This window comes from Etheostoma spectabile, chromosome 21 (genome assembly GCF_008692095.1).
Source record: "Etheostoma spectabile isolate EspeVRDwgs_2016 chromosome 21, UIUC_Espe_1.0, whole genome shotgun sequence".
Lineage (NCBI taxonomy): Eukaryota > Metazoa > Chordata > Actinopteri > Perciformes > Percidae > Etheostoma > Etheostoma spectabile.
This window is the reverse complement of record NC_045753.1, coordinates 9,296,468-9,320,401: the sequence shown is the minus strand read 5'-3', so window position 1 is coordinate 9,320,401 and position 23,934 is coordinate 9,296,468. Positions and strand designations below refer to the sequence as shown.

Below are 23,934 nucleotides of genomic sequence, written 5' to 3'. Positions count from 1 at the left end.
ATTGCAATTAGATTATTTTCCAAAGTTGTTCAACCCTACTACTCTGTTTTGAACTGAACTTTACGAGCAGAAGCTTACAGGGCGCTAAAGTTTTTCCGATGCATCATCGATACAGTGTAATGAGCGGTACCTTTCATTTTGGAATTATTGGGTGTTAAAGGCAGACAATTATGTCATAATTACACCCGTGTGTCCAGCCACAGGGTAGAGATGTTGAGGGTGGCATTCTTACATCATTGTTTTACTCACATTTACCTCTTAATTATTTTCTGTTGGGAAGAAGGGCGGCATTGTTGGTGAGAAAATGTTATAAATCACTTGTTCTCCTCCCTGAGTTAACCATAAAAGAGACCCACCCAAACAAGATTGGAGACAGTGGTTGTACTCGGCTTTGCTCTGTAATTCACATCTGAAGGGAGTGCGCATATGTGTATACATGCTGTAGGTTTGTGCAACAGTGTGTGTGTGGCATTAGGGTTCCTCGGGTATTTTTGGGGCAGACAAAGTTCTTTTGGTAGAGTGAAAAACATCGGTCACATTTCGCCTGTGTTTTTGTGTAAGACTAATCTTTGAAGTTGCTTTGTCACATCTTTGCACAGTTATCTAAATCTGATTTACACCAAACAAAATTATAAACACAACACTTTTGTTTTTGCCCCCATTTTTCATGAGCTCAACTCAAACATCTAAGACTTTTTCTATGTACACAAAAGGCCTAGTTCTACAAGAACTTGTGTGCCTTTTGACTAGGGGAGGGAATCACCAGACGCCTCCCGATACGACGTCATCACAATACGATATTATTGCGATTTGAAACATATTGCAATATTCTGCTATATATTATAATTTATCACCTTTTTTCCAACTTCTAATTTTTTTCCAATTTCAAAAGATGTCCCCAAAAGGACACTTTGTTAACATCCGTTTTATCTAAAAAGATTCATTTCTCTGTTTGTTGATCTCACTTCAATTTTATTGCTGCAAAATGGGACAAACTGAACAACACATATATAATAACAGATCGATACTTGGCACCTGTGTATCCATACAGTATTGCCACTGAAAATATTGCGATATTATGCCGTATCGATATATAATATTACAGGATATCGATTGAAATAACTTGCATGTATCAGACTGCCAACTTCAGTGTAGCTCTTTCAAAAATGTTATCCTTCAAAATAAAAAGAGTGGAACACTTGAAGCTCATCTTTTTAATAAGAATATGTTAAACCTAAAAAAGTTGTGTGTTTTTTTTGTCTAGTTTTTTAAAAGGAAACTTGTTTTGGGAGAATAAAACTTCTGTAGGCTGAGTTTTCCTAGTAATCTTACCAAAAAGGCTCAGGATGCCGCAAATGTTGGTATAATATGAAAATGGCTGGTGGATTTAAGACAAAAAGTAGTAATGTATTGAATGAATCCAATTTGAACATGTCTGTCAGTGGCTTGTGATCTTTATATTGTTCATTTCCTGGCCTGGGACACACAGTCATACGGTTTGATAAAGTATTTATTGGACTTTAACTTATCATTGCACTTACAATAACAAGCGTAGCTGTCCTCAATTTAGGTCATCCTGTACGTCACATCTCTGTTTTTTCCTGCATCCAGTGTGTGTGTGTGTGTGTGTGTGTGTGTGTGTGTGTGTGTGTGTGTGTGTGTGTGTGTGTGTGTGTGTGTGTGTGCGCGCACACGTCCGTAGCGGGGGGAAGTGAGCAGCCAGAGCATACGGCTCTGAGCAGCAGCCCTGCCTGCTGCTCAGAGCCGACCGGATTGAAACAGCAGCCACTTCAGCGGCTTTGGAGAGAAAAAACATTACAGCGTACAGTGATGCTGAAATGTGTACAGGTTGGCAGGACGGTCTGGCATGCTTTGTCTTTCGCTGTACGTTTTGTTGGTAACTGTTCACACCTCTTCTTACACGCAAAAGGGAAACACACTGCCTGAGGTCGCATACGGGCGCGAGGCTACATACGTCGAACCGTGCGACGCACACACGCTCCGAACCGAGACAAGCGGACAGAACAATTCAGATGTTCTTTCATGAACCGTGACCCTAACACCTACCAAGAAACACTTTGTTCAGAAACCACAAACTTCTTTGTCTTATATACTGTACAGGCAGATGTGATCTTAAACCGAAAGAACCAAACAAATTGCACACTAAACTTCAAGTCATGAATTGTACATAATGGAGGACCAGAACGTTGTAAATAATGATCAAGGTGCCGATTTGTTTTTGTTCTATTCTGTACCATTAACACCCCGAAGAAAACAGAACATGAATGGGTTCATTCAAAGCCATGTCCAGTCAACTGTCTCAAAAATGTAAACAACCAACCTGCTGTGGTTTTTGGAGTTTTTAGTGTGGGTGATGTTTTAATTCTTTCCAGAATCTAAAAAGCTGCCAATAATAACCAGCACATCCCTGAGTGGGAGTCTGACTCTACACCATTAATCAGAGGTCTCACAATTTATGATTGCTGCTGCTTGATCTGTCCTCCCTTTTTCTCTTCACGCCTACTCTCTCTCTCTCTCTCTCTCTCTCTCTCTCTCTCTCTCTCTCTCTCTCTCTCTCTCTCTCTCATTTCCTGGCAGCTCTTGGGAGGGGTCCTTTTGGAAATAGATCACACAGCTGCCGGTCAGACCAGTTCAGACACACTTCCTCTCACAGCTGGACAGACAGAAAGATAAAGGGGTAATGGAGGATGATGTAAAGAGAGTTGCACTGTTGCTCCTGAGGATTTATGGACCCTCCCTTTCAGTTTTATGTACTTTCAACCCTTAAAGGTCCCATGGCATGACAATTTCACTTTGAGGATTTTTAACATCAATATGAGTTCCTCCAGCCTGCCTATAGTCCCCCAGTGGCTAGAAATGTCGATAGGTGTAAACCGAGCCCTGGGTATTCTACTCTGCCTTTGAGAAAATGAAAGCTCAGATGGGCCTATTTGGAATATTGTCACTTATGAGGTCATAAGGGGCAAGGTTACCGCCCCTTTCTCTGCTTTACCCACCCAGAGAACTTGGCCCACCCATGAGAGAGAGACATCATGGTTTTCAAACAAGCAAAATGGCAGTTGGTCAAGGCCACCCCCACCCCCACCCCCACCCTCCACCTCAAAAGCTACAGACTCAGAAATGGCACATCTTAAAGCTCATTGTGGGACTGGCTCTAGTGGCTGTAATTCTGCACCAAGGCTGCATTTTGGGGAAAATACTTTTTTGGTATAGATTTGGTATTAGGGGACCACTAATGTTTATATAAAAGCATCCAAAGAGCACCATGTCATGGGACCTTTAAAACATGTCTCAACCTTTTATCCAACCCGTGGCTTCACATTGCTCAATTCAGGCTGATAGTTAAGAAACAAACAGATGACCATGTTACTGAATTTAAATTTAATTTCCATGCAATCTTCTGTTATGCCTATCATGGCCCATAAGGTTCTCTAATCTCTGTTCTGTGTGCCCATTTAAATCCTTCTAAATGAGAGTGGAACAGATGGATCAGCCAGCCCTGTATCTCGGTTGACACGCTCCAACTGATTGATTTTTCTCTTCTCCCCTCTCCACGGAACACACAGACACAAACATGATTCATAGATGCTATTTATAAACTCTGAGGTGGGGGAAAACACCAGAGCACCTGTGGGCCTAACACTAATTGAAACTCTGCCTGTGTTGCTCTAAACTGTGCAGCAGCATCACAAAGAGTCGTGTTGATGTTGGATGGTTAGACTGCGGTTTGTTTGTCCAGTGTGTAATGTTTAGTTATTGGCTGGGAAAATGAAAACAACAATGCCAGACTGACACTCCCGATGATAATATTTATACAAATATCCCCCCAACATACTTGAATGCTATCCTTGAAACAGAATCTAGCAATATTACTAATCTTCCAGGAAGTGATATCTCTGTAGTACTGCTAACGCATTGTTAGGGTTGAAGGAAGTCTCTACCTAGACCTAAATTGAGTTGGACATTACTGAAGACATTTTAGTTGAACTAACTTGACTAAAGGCCATGATGATGATGCTCATAGGGCAGCAGGCAACAAACCAATAAACCACCATATAAATAAAACATGTTAAAACACCGACAAAGATCACTGACATTAACAAGATTGCAAGGAAAACAATAGGCTCCAGAGACTGTTTTTCTTTATGGTATACGTATCAACTTTGTCAAACAGCTAATATCGGTAAGGACAGGAACTATGCAATTACAATTGCAACTTAGGTGAAACAGATGGAAGATACAAATTCAATATTTTTTCATAGTACAACTATACCAATGGGTGATAAACGACTGTAAAAAAAAACAAAGAAAAAAACAAACAAAGAAGCCTTAGTAAGGCGTTGGGTCACCACATCTCTCAAGACCAGCTTCAATGCTTCTTAGAAGAAGAGTTTTCTGGCTAGTGTTTTATCACATTCATGTAAAGATTCTGTCAGTCTAACATTGCCATAAACCACTGCTGCTCGTTGCTTTATAGCACTGAATGTGAACAGTATCACCACTTGTTTATGACTTATCTTTTGCTCCAGATGGTTCACAAGTTAGATGTGACACCTGTAACACCCTCATTAGCATCAGCTCAATGTCCAATATGGAAACTACCTGTGTGGTTAGCGGATCCTTTCTCTCTATGCATTCCCAAGCTGGGACTCCACATACACCACGTAAACCATCACGTAAACCATTGTTAACAATCCCCCAGAAGCTATTATACATGTGAGTTAGGTGGGCATCTCGCTGTGTTGGCCATGTACGGGGAGACGTCTCAGACAAAGACCTCCAGTTGACATTTAAACAATGGAGCTGGCACACAGCAGCCTCCTGACTGAGGGGAGGGAGGGCACAAAGGCTCCTTTTCTGCAGCACCAGGGGAGGAAGAGCCAGCAGCATGGTAGCTTAGCTGCTCCGAGAAATTATAGTGGACCTGCTTATTTTATGCAATTGTTAGAATTAGATGCATGCACGTAAAAAACTGACCGATGGTTGTTTTAAGTGTTTGATGTTCTTTATTATGGGTTTGCTTTTATATCGTTGATAGAGCCCGACCGATATATCGGGGAGCCGATATTATCGGCCAATATTATGCATTTCCGATCTATCTATTTATAATGGCCGATATAAAAAAATAAACAATTAATATTAAAAAAATAAAAACGGACTGTCAACCATGTTATGAGTGTTGGCGTTGCATAGTTTGTCCACCATGGGGCGCTCTACAACGTCCCTGTTGTTATTGTTATTATTATTATTTTAGTGAGAGCTCATGAATAACTACAAATAACTAATGTTAGGAAAATCTGTTCATGTTTTGTAACGCGTTTCTGGATTTAAAAAATATATATATATAGGCCGATATGTCGGCATATCGGATTTTTAAATAACCAAATATTTGTATCGGTATCAGCCTTAAAAATCCTTTTTCAGTCGGGCTTGAGTTGATATGCTGTATATTATATGGGACACACACAGCCACATCATTTGTCAAATAAATGATTTGCTGTGATTAAAAAGGATGAAACGTGATATAATTTGTGGTAAATGGGCTTGAACATGCAACATCTTCACGGTATGCAACTTCGATGTTTAGATTCTGGCAGTTAGAAAGTAGCATTATATAACACTGGAGCCTTTCTTTATCCCACCATGTCCTGATCGTCCCACCCTGTCCAGGACACATTAGCATCCCATGTCATTGTGAGTCCCATGTCATTGTTAGCCAGTCGTGCCAGTTTGTGCATGGTCTGACATACAATATGAAAACTTGCACATGGATGAGCTAATACGAGCATGTGGTGGGTGTATATACAGTTGTGGTATAGCATTGTTGTTTCCAGCTACTAGTGCAGTAATCACGCATCATAGCGTCATGTACTCTCCCTCTTTCACTCGTAAAGGTACTTCTTTTCAATTAAATCAAAAGCATTCTATGATGGTATGAAGCCCTACCTACTCTTACATTCCCCTCCCCTGTGTGCCCACTAAAAGGCCAAGGCTCATTACCATTTAAGGAGTCAAGGTTTAGGAAACACTGATAAACAAGAAGAACATCCATCAACAGCCTCACCCTTAATGTTTTGGTTGATGCTCAAGGCCCTCTGGAATGACAAATGTGCTCATTGCAGCAACATCAACACTCCTCAGTGCTTGATTTGCAGTTCTACCAACACCTTTACGAGAAGAAATTATATCTCAATATCTGACAAGCCTTAAGCAAATATAAGTGCTTGATTGATTTTATCTGGCGAATGCTTCAAGCCCACAATCACAAATGCTTTACGTGGGCCTATCAGGACCGTTTTGGAATAATATGCTTTTGGCCTTGTTTGCAGGGCAGTGGCAGACTAGGTTTGGCAGCTGTGAAGAAAGAAGCCATTCTTCTTTTGAGAGAAACTGGGATCCTAGTCCTGTTTGGAGTGGAAGGAAGTCAGGCAGGCGGCCTGGGGCAGAGAGCGAGATCGCAAGACTGTGTGAGGGAGAGAGTAGAGCCCAGCAAATAAGATAGAACTACAGCAGATCTCCAAAGGTTCTGGGCATCAATTACACCCATATAATAATGAAAATGAAGTTGAATTATATATCGCTCATCAAATCCAGAGATTACAAAGTGCTTTAAAGGACAAAATGAAAAAAAGAAACGAAAGAAAAATAAACATGTACGTTGTATAGGAACTCCAGACATAAACCAACTTGCATACTGCTCACATGCAGACAGGTGTGACTGTTGACCTCATTGTGTGTTTATTAGTAAGGATCGACCGATTCTGGTGTTTCAAGTGAAAATTAAAATTTTTTGAATGTTACAAACCCCATCACAAATCTTTGTTTAAATGCTTTAAGCAATTATATAATAAATTAGAAACTTTCAACAGTCTTGTGGGCGGGACGTTAAGTCAAACTCAGTGGTGAGTGAAACCGGGACAGAGCAGAGGGACAGACACAGAGCTGGAGGAAAAGTTCTTTCATTAACTTTATCAGTTATCAGGGTAATAACACATTGATACAGATACGCGGGCTGATAATCGGTCTATCTGGTGGTCTTTCCACCAGATTTTAGAACCTGCTGCAGGGAATTTCTCCCATCCAGTAACAAGAGAATCAGTGGGCCAAACACCGACGTTGGATGAGAAAGGTCTATACGTCCTCCCAAAGGTGTTGGACGGGGTTGAGGTCAGGGCTTTGTTGCGCGGGAGCATCAAGTTCTTCCACACCAGTTTAAAAAAACTTTTCTTCATTGAGCTGGCTTTGTGCGCGGGAATATTTTCACGATTAAACAGGAAAGAGACAAACGCAAACTGTTGACACAAAGTTAGAAGCACACTATTGTCCAAACACAAGCATTGTATGCTACAGCAGTAACACAGTGGACAGAAATGGGGAGAAACATTGGTGTCCAGCAAAGGGACTTCCTTATTGACAGTGATAGAGGGTGTGAAAAAAAGCTTTTGTGACATTGTTGTAACATGCAAATTTGTGCCCTCGGACAGATGGGAAACATGAGTTCAGTGTTATAATAGCAATGGCTCATTTACTAATGTTCAGCTTGTTATAAAGTCCAGTCAAGTGTTTACTACATTGAACTACAGTTAGTCTTGATTACACATTTATAATATTTTAAAATGTTTTATTTTTTTGAATTTCCTGCATGCTGGATGTCTCTGAGTGACCCCAAGAGCATGTCTGCGTCCAGCTCCACTATTATAATTTCTAGGAATTTAATTAACAGGTGCAACCCAAAACAATGTCGGGCTGCTTTTCATATGAATTGAAATTTTTTTGAATGAATGCAATTCTGTAATATAATAATAACATCGTAATTTCACACTGGACTAGGCAGTACCCTAGACTGAAACTAAAAGTTTTAAAGGAGTTTAATATTTTTGGAAATGCACTTATTCATTCTTTAATGTTTGTTTTTATTAATCTTTATCGAACAAGGACCATGCATAATAACATAAATTCCCAAATGAGAAGAGATGATTTATGCATGTTGTTAGAGCAGTTGCACTTATACATAGAGGTTGATGCAGAGGTCAAGGGTTCAAGTCCAACAGTTGATGATTTGCTCCTTACCAAATAAAATCAAAATCCATTTTAATACCATTGCAACAATATTGTCAATTTCCAAAGTAGGATACGTTTATCGTCTTCAAGCATCCCTATCAAGTAAACGCCATTAAAAACCCAAAAAATAATAATAATAAAAAGCTGATTCCAGCTTCTTGAATGGGAATATTTTCTATTTCATTCACTTTTAGTATCTTTGAGTTGTGGACAAAACCAGACATTTTAGGGCGTCTTTTTGGGCTTCGGGAAATACTGTTCAACATCCTTTACCATTTTTGGACATTTATAGACCAAACAACTAATTGATTAATCAAGAAAATAATCAAAGACTAATTGGCAGACCCCTCCCTCCAGTGTACTGTCTGCCATTTGGTGATTCCTGTTTTTAAGTATGAAGACAAACATATTCCAAGACATTGAATTGCAATTGGGCAGTGTTATGTGTTTATCATCCCACATGTGCATGCTTACAGTATAAATAAAAAAGGGACTGTGTTGTTTCAGAACTTTGTGTTTTACCTGCTTTAACACAGAAAGACCCAACAGTTACACACCTTAAAAATGCAGACTCCTTATGGAGTCAGTGCGGTAATACATATGCCAAATGCAAATAGAAGGATATCTGATATTTGATCATATTTCTAAATGGCCCCTTGATGTGTCCTCAGGTTTGAGAAGGGGAGGATCTACACCTACATCGGAGAGGTGGTAGTGTCAGTCAATCCTTACCGTGCCATGAACATCTACGGCCGCGACACCGTAGAGCAGTACAAGGGCCGTGAGCTGTACGAGAGGCCGCCCCACCTGTTCGCCATCGCTGACGCTGCTTACAAAGCCATGAAAAGGAGGAACAAAGACACTTGTATTGTCATCTCAGGTAACACGGGACACCCCTCTGCATGGACCAGACAAAGAGCACAAAGATGTTTTACTCTCTTTTGCATTCTGCAATTCACTTGTTAACTTTGCATCACGTTTTCTGTCCTATTTTCTTTTATCCTTATGTACAAAAAGTCTTGCTAAATAATCCTTTATTTCCTCTTATACTTAGGTGTTTTTCTTTCCTGAAATATGTTCTGGAGGAAATGTCTTAGAAAATATTGACCACTGTTAAGTTAATACAAGCAATCCACCTTTTTTATTCTAAATTAAACATTTTGATGTGCTCACAAGCTGTGTGTCAGTGTGGAGACACCATGCAGAGGACGAAGCACCACTCAGTGGTGAGAGTAGGAACTGAGCCCCTCTAAACCCTGATCATGGCATGAATCCCCATACCAAGACAGAAATATAGTTTGGGCTAATAATGTCAATAAAAGATAAACATTGGTATGGTGAACTGAAATATTTTTGTGCAAAATGATAGACAAAAGACAACAAAGACTGTTTTGTTTTGTTTGCAGGGGAAAGTGGAGCAGGAAAGACAGAAGCCAGCAAGTACATAATGCAATACATAGCCGCTATCACCAATCCCAATCAGAGAGCTGAAGTTGAAAGGTGAGCCGCTGTTATCGACACTGTTGAACCTGAACACACTGCAGAAGCTGTGCACAGACTTGTTTTGGCGACTAAACAGCAAATATTTTCTGTAAATGTTATCACAAAGACCCAGTCGTACCTTGCAGAGAGATATGTTTTGCTTATCCAAGTGAGCCTAGGTACATGAGATATTTAAATGTGAGGTGAAAACTGTCAAAACGACACCATAGAGTTTATAACAAAGATACTCTCAAATTAGAGTTTCTAACCACAAGAAACATTTTTAAAAAATGTGCCCATTCTTGATTATCTACTCTCTAGGTCACCTTTATTGTCTTATCACAGCCAGTGTAGTTAGAAGCCATTGTCATGTTCCAGGAATTAGTACCGCTGGCAGTCAAAGTCTCTGAGATCATAGTGAGATATAGTTACAGTTCAACAAGGCTTTGGACAACATCACTGATAACTGACAGCCCACAAAAAATCCACCAAATTACAGAAGGCTTATATTTAGGTATGTTGAAATGGACTAGATATATTAAAAATAAAGCAAGAGATATGCTTTGTAAAGAAAATGTAGGTCAGCGATAAAGATGAGATGTGTTGAAACTTGGCGTAGTAAAGGTCACACTTTGTAGGAGCTCAGTCTGTTAACGTAAGCTACTGGAATGACTAACCCAGAATGACCTGGCTGCCGCTACTGTGTTGTGTTCAGTGCAGAATCTGCAAGCTGTTCTTCGGCTGCAGAATAATGATCTTGTTATTGCTTCCACCATGCATAAGTATGAAAGGGTCAATTTTTCCGGTTTCCTTCGGTACATCAAACTCTTAAGCCATAGCATGACAAACAATCTTCTAGGGACACAGTGCTCAAAAACCCCTTTGTGCTTCTGGGTCTAACACTCGCGGCAGCAGCAACTCTCCTACCTTTATACCTGAGCCCTAGATAACAGCACAGTGACACCCAATGATCAAACAGTAAAAAACACTTCACATCTATTAGTGCTGGGACGATATGCTTTTGTCCCGATTTGATTCTTTTACGATAAATGGGTATAGATTGGATTTGTATTGCGATTTTCATTCATTGCGATTAATATATTCAATAGTATTTGATATTGAGATTTTCATTGAGATTTTGCTTTAATGAAAACAAAAGTTGAATAATACACTTCTAGAGACAAAACACTGTGAGACATTTCTTAAAACTGTCTAGTCAGTCTGACATTTATTTTATTTGTAAAGAAGTACATAACATTTATTTATTTTCTGCTTTGAATGGGAAACCGATGATGTATTCACTGTCGGCGGTACTGTGTAAACAGAACATGTTTAGTTGAATCATTGATTAAAAAAAAATAAAATAAAAAATATTGATTCTACGGAAGAAAATCACAATACATACGTGAATGGATTATTCCCCACACCTAACGCCTGTCAGGGTATTACCTATAAATATAATATATATAACATATTTTGGTTCCTACACTAAACAAAACACCTTGTTGCACCAGAGTTATTTGCAATATATTGATTGTAGATGTGAGTCTTATATGATGAATGAGTGAGAATATAACAGGGTGGACATTGTGTACAGTGGCACAGAGCACAATCCTTCCAGCTCGGTAATATCCAGTTCTGACTGCTCCCAGCAGACTAGTGTCTGTTTCTATGGGAGTTCTGTATCAGCTAAGATTGCCCCCTCTTCCTGTTCTGTTATTAGTGAGTGTCGGGGGAGACTGTTGGCACTGCTTATTAATGGAGACACGTATGGAAAAACTCCAGCTGGGTCTGGTCAAATCCTGACTTCAACGGGAGACTGGTCAGGCCGTGTATCACTCATACAAACACTGAGACGACATGTCTGTCTCTGGTTTGGCCAGGATTTGTACTCATAGTTGTGTTTTCATAATTCTGTGTGCGTTACATGGTATTTAACCTGCATTATTTATTAATTTTGACCACGTGTGCACAGCACAACAACTTAAAAACCCAACATTGGCATATCATGATGTTAGAAAGTTGATATGGTGAACATGTTAGCAAACAGTTGCCTATTTATTGATCTAAAGTACTATGAAGTTATATATTAGAAGGCTGTAGTGGCACGTGTGGGTCGACAGACGGAGACACGCTTCACAGTATGAGTTGCTCTTTTTATCTGGTAGTACCTATAGTCAACCTCTTTTTTTATTTATGATTTATTCATATGATTTTAAGTACAAACACAGTGTGTGTGCCCTTACAAATGTGAAGGAAATGAAAAGAAATGTTTGCAAAGTGATAAAGGTCTTTGTAGTTACAGTAATGCATCCACAAAATCAAAGAAACGTATAAATAAAAAATAAAGATAATTTTTTTAAATGGCACATTACAAAACAATAATATATGAACATTAAAAAATAACAATAAATAACAGCAGTGACAAAGATAATGAAAATTGTTCTATAGACATATTCAAAGAAAACAGATTTTGAAATGACTCAAAGCAAATAAGTAAATATGGACAGTCACATCCTAAACATCCAAAGGCAAGGCAGCTTTATTTGGATAGCACATTTCAGCAACAAGGCAATTCAAAGTGCTTTACATAAAAACACTTAGAAAAATAAAAACAGATAAAACACAAGAACAAAAATTACAGTGCAGTATAACAAACTGAACAGTAAAGAAATGAACAACCATTTAAATAAAGGCAACATCCAAAAGAAAGGTCTTCAGCCCTGATTTAAAAGAACTGAGAGTAGCAGCGGACCTGCAGTTATCTGTTTGTTCAAGATATGAGGAGCATAGAAACTGAACGCTGCTTCCCCTTCTAAGGGCCCTATCTTGAACTTGGCGGAACGCTGCGTAAAGCCAGTGTCTTTGCGTGCACACTATGCTTGTTACACACGCAGGGACGCACACTATGCTTGTTACACACGCAGGGACGCACACTATGCTTGTTACACACACACACACTGTGAAGCACACTATGCTTGTTGCACACACAGGGAAGCAGAGCAGCACACAAACATGCAAAAGATTACAAATAAAAATATGATGGTGCAAATCCGCCATTATATATAGCACAATAGCAATGCTGTAAGGCACAAACGCTCCTGAATGGGAGATGACTCTCAAAACACCCATGAATTAATGAAGACACTAAGACCCCTTTTGAACCAAGCACCCAGCACACGTACCATTCTTTCCGCCGTCAAACTAGCAAAAGTGGATTTGGACACACCCTAAACACTCCTGCACCATGCCGTGCACTCAGATTGTTAAAATAGGGCCCCAGGTGTTACTAATTAAACTTACTGAATGCTACATACTCAACATACTGAACACTGCTGGAACAAAGTAAGCAGGGTGAGACTAAAGGCTTTATGATGTTGACAGAGTGCCAAGGGTTGCACCGCCAATGGGGAGAATATCTAGCCGCAGGGGCCTGACGTGTTCTAAAAGTGGTAGCCAGATTATACAAAATGTGGTAGTGGAGCCATTAAGGAAGTGTTTTATTTTCTCTAATTTCATAAAATAAAGTCCACTGGCTGTGGGGTGGAGGATAGGGGACTCTACCACTGCTAAAGGATCACACGCATTGCTAATAGTGTAAGAAAAGCAACAATCAGCCTGATAGGATGGCAGTGGGTGGTCAGTGGCAGGACACCAAACAAGCAGATCAAGTGTGACGGGTGGATGTTAACGCTTAGTCAACCTCTTTACCTGTATTATCGCCCTGCCTCCCCACAGGGTGAAAAACATGCTGCTGAAATCCAACTGTGTCTTGGAGGCCTTCGGGAACGCCAAGACCAACCGCAACGACAACTCCAGCCGCTTCGGCAAATACATGGACATCAACTTTGATTTCAAGGGAGATCCCATTGGAGGCCACATCAGCAACTACCTGCTGGAAAAGGTAAAGGCCAACTAGCAAAGGGTAGTCATACCTATCACACAGTGATAGTAAAATCAATGTTTTTCTTAATACATTTGGTACAATAAAGATCATATTGTAAGTGTTGATACTGTTTTTATTTGTTTAACTTTTGTATTATAGTTTGTAGGGGTGCACGATTCAGAAAATGTCACCATTCAATATCGATTTTTAGGCTCAAGATTCAAATCAAAAATGATTCACAGTATGTAAATGTAGTTACTTTTCACATGTGATAGTATACACGCCATTTAAAAAAAATAATAATAATGAATCGATGTTGAATCTGTAGAGCTTGAATCACAGTTTTCCCCATTTCACTCCTGTGGAAACTATGAAAATGAAACAGTCTTAATCTTTTAGTTGGTTGGGCTCTCACAACTCAGCCTGTGAGGGGATGTGAGTAAACATAGCTTCACTTTAAAGGGTCACAAGCCAAAAACAGTGGGAACCACTGGCCACGGTAGTCATCGAGCTTTTGCATAGACAGCAGAATGCTGCAGCAACAAAACCTCCCTCACTTTTTGTTGTTGCTGTAAGATGTTATGTTATGTTACGCTTTCCTTTTTCTCTCCAACAGTCCAGGGTCATTTTCCAACAGGAAGGAGAGAGGAGTTTTCATTCATACTACCAGGTGTGTATGTGTCTGTGTGTGCATGTCTGTGTCTGTGTCTGTGTGTTTGCATGTGAAGAGAGCATAGTATGTGTGTGTGTGCAGGCAATCATGTATTGTGTTTGTCAAGCATGTGAAAGACTATATTCACCAGCAGTAATCTAGTCAGGATGTCATCAAGAGGCCTTTTGTTCCGACATGTAGGAGTTTAGTGAGTTGAAAAAGAGGCCACAGTTTGTATTGGATGGTAAGTGTGAGAGCAATGTATGAGGTAACATCAGAAAATACAGTTTGTAGTAGTTTGCAGTGGATAATAGCTATCTAATGATTCAAAAACACAACAAAGGCTACTGTATGACGTGCTGTAAGTAAAGCGTGTATGTTTTTGATCCTTCACCAGCTGCTCAGAGGAGCTCCAGATTCCCTCTTACGCTCTCTTCACATCCAGAAGGACCCGACAGCTTACAACTACATCAAAGTTGGAGGCCAAATTAAGGTGGTTCTTACAATTCAGCTCACAGACAAACAAATAGAACTGGGAGTGTATGAAAATCCCGAAAACAAAAGCCTGAGTGAGTGTTTGCAGAGCATAGAGAGAATACAGTCAAGCATACAACTTACAGATGTTTCCCCACCACAGTTTATCAATTTTTAAACAAACCACACCAATCCTTGGAGTACAAGTACTAAGTATTGCATGTAGAGAAAGTATTTCAGTAACCATCATCTCTGTGTTTCTGCACAGAGGAGTGTTGTTTATTTAGACCTTTGCTGTGTGCTGTCGTCTTTGCATGAGCTTAATGAGTAGGAAAAAAACCACTTGACAGCAACAAACAGCCTGATGTCATGGAACACAATACAACCAAACAGCTGAGGTGGCGGTTTGTACACTGTGTGCCTCAGCTGCTCCCATGTTTATAACAAAACATCACAGTTAAACACCCGTTTGTAATATAATCAACTGTGGGAATTTGATATCCTGGCTAGATTTATTGGAAGAGAAAAGAAAAGCCTGTGACTCCGGGGCAAAACACTCAGGAAAAATGTAGTTTATCCACTTTTAACAATTGTCAATTTTTTTAAAGACAAAATGACAATCTTGCTTTGAAAGCTAACTAAACATTGTCATGAATAATCCAGTCAATTTTAACGTAGTCTACTTTCAGTTTTTTGTTGTCATCCTTCTCCAACATTTTTCCTTTTTCTCTCTAGTCTTCCATCAATGATGGCGCTGATTTCAAAGCTGTAGCTGATGCCATGAAAGTGATCGGTTTCACAGGGGATGAGATTCAGACTGTTTACAAGATCCTGGCCACCATCCTACATCTGGTAATACCCGATAATATCCAAATCCCTGCTAAGTCTTTACACCAGCTGTGTCCCAGTGTATAGATTTTAGACAAATGAGTTATGTTATTCATATCGGCAAAGTGGACCGCTGTCGTCACCAAGATACTGAGTGTACACTGTTACTCTCTTGTTTCTTCTTACCACTGGATACTGTGTCAGATGCAAAAGCCGCTTACAATTAATCTTTTTTTACACGTCTATAATTACTATGTAATTTGTTACTTGTTAAATTGAATGTTTGCCTTGTCTATTAAAAACAAAAGAAATCACAACTTTTTGCAGTTGATATGCTTTTTCCTGTATAAAAGACTCTCTAGGTTACAATAGCAAATTACTTAAATTAATTATTTGGAAACTTATCAACTGAAGACTGTAATTGGTAAAATAATCATTTTCCAATCCCTTTTATGTTTATTCTCTTTTTTTGCCAAGACTTAAATCAGAAGATCGATACCACCCTTGTGTCTTTCCCATCAATGGCTATTAATAATTAGAATGGGATTAGCTTAGCTTAGCATAAAGATTGAAAACAGAGGAAACTGCTAGCCTGGCTCTGTCCAAAGTTAAGCAAATGGCTACCTTATTACCTTGTTATATCTTGTCTGTTTAATCCAAACACAAACAAAAATGTAAAAGTGACAAATTGTGGTTTTATGGGAAGTTACTTGCTGCGAGTAATCAGAGCCCAACACTTAAACTCTTGGAAAGAAAGCAAATAATTGCATTTTCTACTAACTATTCCTTTAAACAAACTTGAGCACTTAGGAATAATTCTCTCTGGTTTCTCTTCTAGGGCAACCTGACATTCGGGGTGGACGGTGACGTGACCCTGATAGAGAACACAAAGCTGGTGTCTGTGATCAGGGAGCTGCTGTCCACCAAAGAAGAAAACGTGGAGAAGGCCCTGCTCTACCGCACCGTGGCCACGGGTCGAGACGTCATCGAGAAGCAGCATACGGCTCAAGAGGCCAGCTACGGACGGGACGCTCTAGCCAAGGTTATTGTTTGATTAGTGTTAATCCACGACGTTCAACTTCCAGGATTGTTTTAGTGCCGCCAGAAATTCCAGCGGATGCAGCTCTTTTTAGCCAATGTCCGTTTCCTTCCGCTTCCTTTATGTTGGCACAACAAATCTTTGCAGGGCAAATCTGATCTGATCTGAGTTTTCTGATGCACGACTAAAACAGACTTTTGGACATACAGATGTTCCACCACAACAAGTTCCTTACCGAGGCGATTTTGTAGGGCCGCCGTGGCTCCGTGCGGAGCTTAGCGTCACCCAAGACAATTGTGATTGGTTTAAAGAAATGCCAATAAACCAGAGCACGTTTTTCTCTCATTCCGGAATGTTGTGTGGACTAGCCAGACCCTCCTCCGCAGCACTGTGGAGGAAGGTCTGCCAATGCACAATTATTGTTTGATAGTAATATATAAAATGAAATGTTGTTGGTCATCTGTCAGCCAAAGCCCTTTCTCTGTAGTGGGCTGCACAGAAAAAGAAAAAGAAACAAACAACACCGACCAGCTGATGCCCAGAGGGTTGTGACATTTAACTTTTTGCTTGGCGATAATTTCACAGCGATTCACACAAGCATGAGTCACAATGTTATGACTCCAGACAGAGGCTGGAGACTGTGGAGCCAGTGATGTATGTAGGCAGTTTCTAACCCAGCTCTGTGGGCTGTAAGCAGAAGTCTGATATTGTGTCATTTTACTCTCTCTGTGCCAGACTACTCTGTGCCCTTAAGCAAGGCACTTGCTCACCATTAATGCTACACATTAAATATTTTGTTGTCCTTAGGCCATGTATGAGCGCCTGTTCTGCTGGATTGTGGGACGAATCAATGACATCATTGAGGTGAAAAACTACGATGCCAGAGTCCACGGCAAGAACACCGTCATCGGTGTGCTGGACATCTATGGATTTGAGATTTTCCAGAACAACAGGTTTGGATGAGACAGAGCATTGCACCAATTAAAAAAAAAAACCATATCTGCATCTTTATGGAAAACATTTTACATTTGATTTTATTGTTTGCAACACACAGCAATGATTACATCTCTCTTAGTGCGGAACAATTTGGGAAAAAAATCGAATTGTGTTTTTTCTGCAAGATAATGCAATTAAAATTCAATTTGCAATTATTAAAAAAAAAAAAATTGTTGAGCTAAAGTTCAATATTCACTACAATACATGTTTTTCTATTAATAAGCATGGAACATTGAACAGTCAAACACGGAACATTTCTCACAAAAGCTAAAGTTTTGATAGTAAAAGACAATTCCATTAAAAAATACCAGTATTTTCCTCTAAACTGAAATTTCTGATTCGCCATTCAACAGCAGCATCTACATATTGCACCTTCTATGATCATGTTAAATAAAGTTATAAAAAAAATGAATAATCCACTGAAAATAGGACATTTCTGTTAACAGTCTGTGACATGTAACAATATTCCAGCATGTATCTTAAACGGTAAAGAAAATAATAAAAAGAGGAATAAAAAATGATAAACCAAATTTTACACCAAACATTCAACTAAATATTTCACATTCTGGTTTCCACAATACGCTAATCGCATTCTTTTAAATTTTGAGCCCTAATCTCTCTTTATAGAATTCGTTATGTATGTAGTTGCATATCTAACATTTAATCTTCATTCTGTTTCCATAGCTTTGAACAGTTCTGCATCAACTACTGTAATGAAAAGCTGCAGCAGCTTTTTATCCAGCTGGTGCTGAAGCAGGAACAGGAAGAGTATCAACGAGAAGGCATCCCCTGGAAACATGTAAGGAGGACCTATGTTTGGTTTATGTTCGGGGTGGGCTGTTTTCATTTCTAATGCCGTCTTTGAGCTTTGCCATTGTAGAGTCACAAATAGTTTAGGAAATTAGTCTTAAAATTAAACTATATAGCCTGCTGTATATTTATGTCGTGCTAACGCAGTGTCTTTTTATCTGTGTCCTCTGTTGTTAGATTGATTACTTCAATAACCAGATTATTGTGGATTTGGTGGAGCAGCAGCATAAGGGCATCTTCTCTGTGCTAGACGAAGCCTGTATGAATGTGGGCAAAGTTACTGATGAGGTTTTCCTTCAAGGACTCAATGGCAAGCTGGCCAAACACGCCCACTACACCAGCCGCAAGGTAGGAAACACTAAATACAGACTTCTTATTTTAAAATGAACTAACAGAGAGTACAGGACTTTAGCTGCACAGTTTTTGTTGTTGTTGCTGAAGTCAAAGATTCAAATGCTGCCAGTCTGGTCTGTGATCTATATCACACTTTATACTCTCCCTCATGTTTTCTTCCACACTCACTGAACACACTTGTGTTAGTTACATGATATTTACAATATTATTTTATACTGCTGAAGACAGACGAATCACAATGTTGGAGTCTCAATTAGAGCTGCAACAATTTGTTCATTTGTCTGTTGACATGAAGTTAAACAGCAAATGCACAAACTATTTTGATAATCTGTTAGTCATTTCAGTCATTTATACAGTACACACAATTGATCTATAATAATAGCCTAAGCTACAAAAGAAAGTCTCAATGCTGAACACATCATGACATATTTGATTTGTGTTTTAGAGTTATAATGAAGATTTTACAGTAGATTTTTAATCACACATTCCTGACATAATTTGCAAATATAATGAAACAAGCAAAACAATAAAATGAGCAATAAAACATGAATATAAACCTCAAGCAGTAAATCAGATTGTGGTGATTGCAGGATGTAGCTGTAGTAACCTGAGAATACCAGAGGGCACATTACACCGTGCAGGAAGTAACCATTAGCGCCTGAACATGATCCTGTTAGTTTTAATAATCAGGCAGGCTCGCTGTCTAATTCACTCTAATGGTCTGGACGGACAAAACATAAACCACTTTACTTTGCTGTTTTCACTGTTTGGGATCCAATGACTTAAGATAAGGTGGAAGTCACTCGTCATCACTGATCTGGGGTCAGTGTATTTCCGTTGTTCCGCAGATGTTGAACATGTAAAAATGTGTTTTGGACAGCTGATAAGTAGATATTAAAACTCAGGAATGTTTATTTTAAACAACTGCAGTTTTTTTGTACGGACACAAGGTGGCATCAGCTGTCAGAGAGAGCGAGAAGGTGTCTGACTCAACACTTTGCACAAGTGATGTCACTGCCAGCCAATGGGAGTGTATGGAGCTGGTGCTTTGCTGTGTTTAGAATGGGTGTTAGAGGGAGAAGGAGGCAGGGAAGGAGGAGGTGAAAGAAAATGTATTTACAAATGTATATGAGCAGAGAGCTGGGAAGAAGAGCGGTGGTGATGCAGTGAAAATGAATGGTATCAACATACATTTCTGGCCAGTGTACTGTAGATCAAAATACTTAAAGCAACAAGCTACAAAGTGAAGCTAAGAAAGTCAATTCAGAGGCTTCCTAGAAACTACATGTCCCCATGCAATGCAAAAAAAGAATTAAAGTTCACGGTGAATAAAGCACACCATGACAAGCAAATTGTGAATTAAGCAAGTTTGAGTCAAGATGAGGTAAAGATTGCACTGGTGCTGCAGGGTGTATTGATCCGTGAAGCTTCCCTATGCTGCTATCATCCGGGAGTCGATATGCTCCCTGCTGTCGCCCTTCTGCTGCTCTCTGACCTGCTCCTCTACAGGAACTGGGAAACCAAGGTTGAAACTTGCAATGATCCACCTGTTACTTCCTGGAACCAATATGAATCAATACTGGCCAGAGATCCTTTTTTCCGTACTTTCTGGAGTCCTGTTGCGTGGGCCATTAACATAATGGACTTTTTGTTAGGCAGTAGGGTGAATTGTTGGGGGCTTTAGTGGATCTGCAGGGTATTTTTTTAGGAAATAGACAGTGTGTGTATTGCCATTTCAATTAACAGTCATTAAAGTTAATTTGGCTAGAGTGCCTTAGAGATCAGGCTTCTACTTTAAAAATATATATAGTAACTTTTAATTTTGTCATTATATCAACAGACAAAGAAAGCTTTCATAAGCACATAATCCTCATTTAATTTTATAACACACTGTAAGCAGCTAAAAGGACATTTAAAAGTGCAATATGTAATACTGACAGCTAGTGTTTAAAATAGTAACTGCAGTACAAATTAAAAATCCTGGAGAGTTGTGTCCCCCGCCCCCCCCCTCCTTTTCAGACTCCAAGTTCACGTTGGTTGCCAGGCTGAGACACAGCATCCAACAATGTTGCTAGACGCTTGTCTCACATAGCCAGACGTTACTCCACAGCACAGCGGAGTAGCTACTGTTAGATGCTGGCTGTATTGACATGAAAGCCCGTGCTCACATGGAGCTCTGTAACTAACTGACAAACACACTTTTTTTTGACTTAGAATTACAGTAGGAACTGCTAAAAACACACCAACCTCGCCATCTTCCCCACCCGATGTACAGACACACTACCTCGGCCTAGAACTAGCTACGGTAGGAATCATTAAAAATACCACTACCTTGCTGTCCTTTTCCACACGACTAAACACACTTTCTTGGCTTAAAAATTACAGCAACAATCGCTAAACACACTAACACACAGCCCTTTCTTCGCTATTAGCAGCCCCCTCTCTTGGCTTAAAATAACTCACTGTTGTCGGCTACGACCGCTGACCAGGCTACACGTTTAAAACAGCCAGGGCCCGCTTGCCTGGCCCTCCATGTAACATTAGCAGTTAGCATGGTGGCGTTAGTAAGTGACTTCAATACATGCTGTGAGCATATATATAAAACAAAATTCATGTTTTGTTTTTTTATTCTTCTGACAAGTGACAGCACCAAAATAAAAAGATTAAGAAGCATTGTTGTGTTCCCGGTGTGATGAATGTAAACTACACTATACGTACATAGGCCACGTTATTGGTCCAACTAATTGAGAAGGTTATGAAACCAAAGTAAGCTATAATAAAAAAACATTAGGCCTGCATATTAAGGAGTAACAAAAACTGTCCTTTCATAGAGAAGGACAAGCAACAATAAAATGAAATCATGAATGTATTGGTCTCTGACCAGTCTGCCACTATTATCATCTTGGAATATCGCTGCATTGTCCATCTTAATCTACGGAGCGTCCTGTATAAACCTGAAGCTGCACAGACCCAGGACACCGCGCTGCGCATCTCTACTTTTACAAAGAGTGGACACTGACGTGATGCACAGGTCTGCCGGCAGGCAACGGCCACCGGGAAGCCGCCGCACACCAGGCAGCTTCGACACACTACCGGCCCACCGGGAAAGGTCCCGACTCTCCCGATTGCCACTCCGCATCTGGTTGCCAGTGACACCATTTCTAACCATGTAAACAACTGCTATAGTAGCATTTAAATCAAACTCATGACAACAATAGTGACAAATAATGCATGTAAAAAAAAAAAAACTGAACACATTCAGAAGACAACAGAATAACTTAAACACGTTAATTTGGGATCAGAGCAGCAGCTGATTTGACACAAGAGACTCCAGGATTAATCTTAGCCTGGCTGTTAGCCTGCTCTGGACCAGGCTAGCCACAAAGAAGAACTCTCCATGGTTACTTGGCTGGGTTTAATTCAACCTGGTTTCGTGCAACCAAGTCAAAGCTAAATTGAATATCTCGGTTTAATCCCTTATCCTGGTTTCATGCAACAGGCCCCCGGCCTGGCTGTCAAACTGGGCAGTTGATAACAACTCGCAGGGCAAAACACAAACGGACACAAACCTTCCGTCACAGAACGGAAATTTGAAAAGGAGAAAATACTGCCATTAGCATTGTTGTCAGAAAAGATAGTATTGGGGTCATTTTTGGATTTATAACAGTAAATATATTACATATTTATTAATGCCCAATAACTGTCAACAATTCTAAATCTCTTATGAAGTTATGCTTTATATTGTTAAACTTGTATTCACTATTTTATTTATTCATTGTCTGTTCACACACCAGCCTTCACTGATGGGTGCCCACAGAAGGAGTTAGTTGTTGACAAATCCATTAATAATTAGCAGGTTGACTGTCATGTATAATTAGTCATTTTTCTTTCATCCCCACTTAGTGGTCACAGTATTATGTCTTTTTCACCCAGCACCCTGTTATATTAAGTAATGCTATCTCTATATATTACTTTGACCCCAAAGTAGACAACGCACACTCATGATGCAAGTTAGTGTCTGGAAAAGTTCTGGAAATGTCAATAAACCGTCTTCGACTTTCTCTTATAAAAAATTACGTAACACAAGCTTGTTACTTTATGAAGTACTGTAGTACTATGAAATAAAAAGATTTCAACACAAAGTCCAACTCCGTTGCCAAGCAACTCCTACCGCTGAGGTAAGACGTTTTGTCATGTTTCTGATTTCAATAATCGATCTTGCGTCTTGCTGCCGACACCCGCCTCTATCTGCCTCTGCCATCACAAAACAAACACAACATATACAGTATATTGAAGTGAGGTTTCTGTAACACAATCTGTGCTGTGTGTCTGCGGTTTTGTTCCCGCGCTCCTTCCAGTACTGAATGATGCTCTGTCTTTACTCGGTACACCTGCTCCTGTCCTGGCTGTTAACCCTGTAACCATTCATTCATTCATTAGATACTGCATGTGCGCAGAATATCACTCACACATGACATGTGACTGTCACAACGTACATACACACATGTAGAGGCACGTGTTGCCACAGTCTTTAGAAAGACCTTAAACACATCAGAAGCAGAAGAGGAAAAGAAGTATGTTTAGACCAATAACTGATGCACTCTCTTGCGGCTTCTAGTCGGAGCTTCCACATCTCAATGTGTCATGTTGTTTTGAAGTCTAATGATGATACATTCTGTTTTACTGGCTTCCAGGCCCCCCAGCCTTGTTATGAATTCATCAGATGCTTTTGATGCATTGGAGCTACAGGCTTGTTTACAGAGATGTCTTACCTAAAGAGAAACGCTTGAATCTGTTGTGCTGCGGATTATGTTTCAGTGTGATGTTTTTTTTTTTTTTTTGCTTGTGCGTTGGTGCAGTAATCTCCAGCTGTTTCCAGTTGTTTTCCATCAGGTTGTTAGACCTTTACTTTCATCATGCTGAAATTGAACTTGTTTCATAAATGTTTTACTCTTGTTGGCCTGCCAGCAAACTGCACTTGAGTCGTGCAGCGCTTTATTCTATTTTTAGGTCATTGCACCACAACTAAACTGGCTGGTTATTTTTCTTCTCTTTGTCTTTGTTGCCTGATTGCAGGTTTTTCCTCTCAGCCAAAGAGCTCCATTGTTGTCCAAAAACTCTGCTTTCACTATGTGCGTAGGTGCACAGATTTTGAACACTGTAGTTGGGCTTTGCAGTTTTGTATATTTTAGGGCTTGTATTACATTTTGTTAGAGCAGCCAGTCGGTAAACACAGTCCTGTGGCACAGAACTTTGTACGGGCTAAAACGTGAACACGCTTCTCAGCTGCAGAAATTTATTATTGCGGGGAAGCTGCACTTTGCCGCTGCT

The 23,934-nt window shown here is 39.8% G+C and overlaps 1 protein-coding gene across 1 annotated transcript in view; it reads left to right on the top strand.

The window, feature by feature from the left end:
• Nucleotides 1-23,934, top strand: part of myo1d (myosin 1D) — a 97,500-nt gene that overhangs the window by 12,107 nt on the left and 61,459 nt on the right. Inside the window, exons 2-11 of the mRNA XM_032501500.1 lie at nt 8,754-8,962; nt 9,489-9,582; nt 13,303-13,468; nt 14,067-14,120; nt 14,500-14,595; nt 15,312-15,428; nt 16,243-16,446; nt 17,251-17,396; nt 18,124-18,238; nt 18,427-18,597. Of these exons, the coding sequence (XP_032357391.1) occupies nt 8,754-8,962; nt 9,489-9,582; nt 13,303-13,468; nt 14,067-14,120; nt 14,500-14,595; nt 15,312-15,428; nt 16,243-16,446; nt 17,251-17,396; nt 18,124-18,238; nt 18,427-18,597 (1,372 nt within the window). The remainder of the gene's footprint in view (nt 1-8,753; nt 8,963-9,488; nt 9,583-13,302; nt 13,469-14,066; nt 14,121-14,499; nt 14,596-15,311; nt 15,429-16,242; nt 16,447-17,250; nt 17,397-18,123; nt 18,239-18,426; nt 18,598-23,934) is intronic.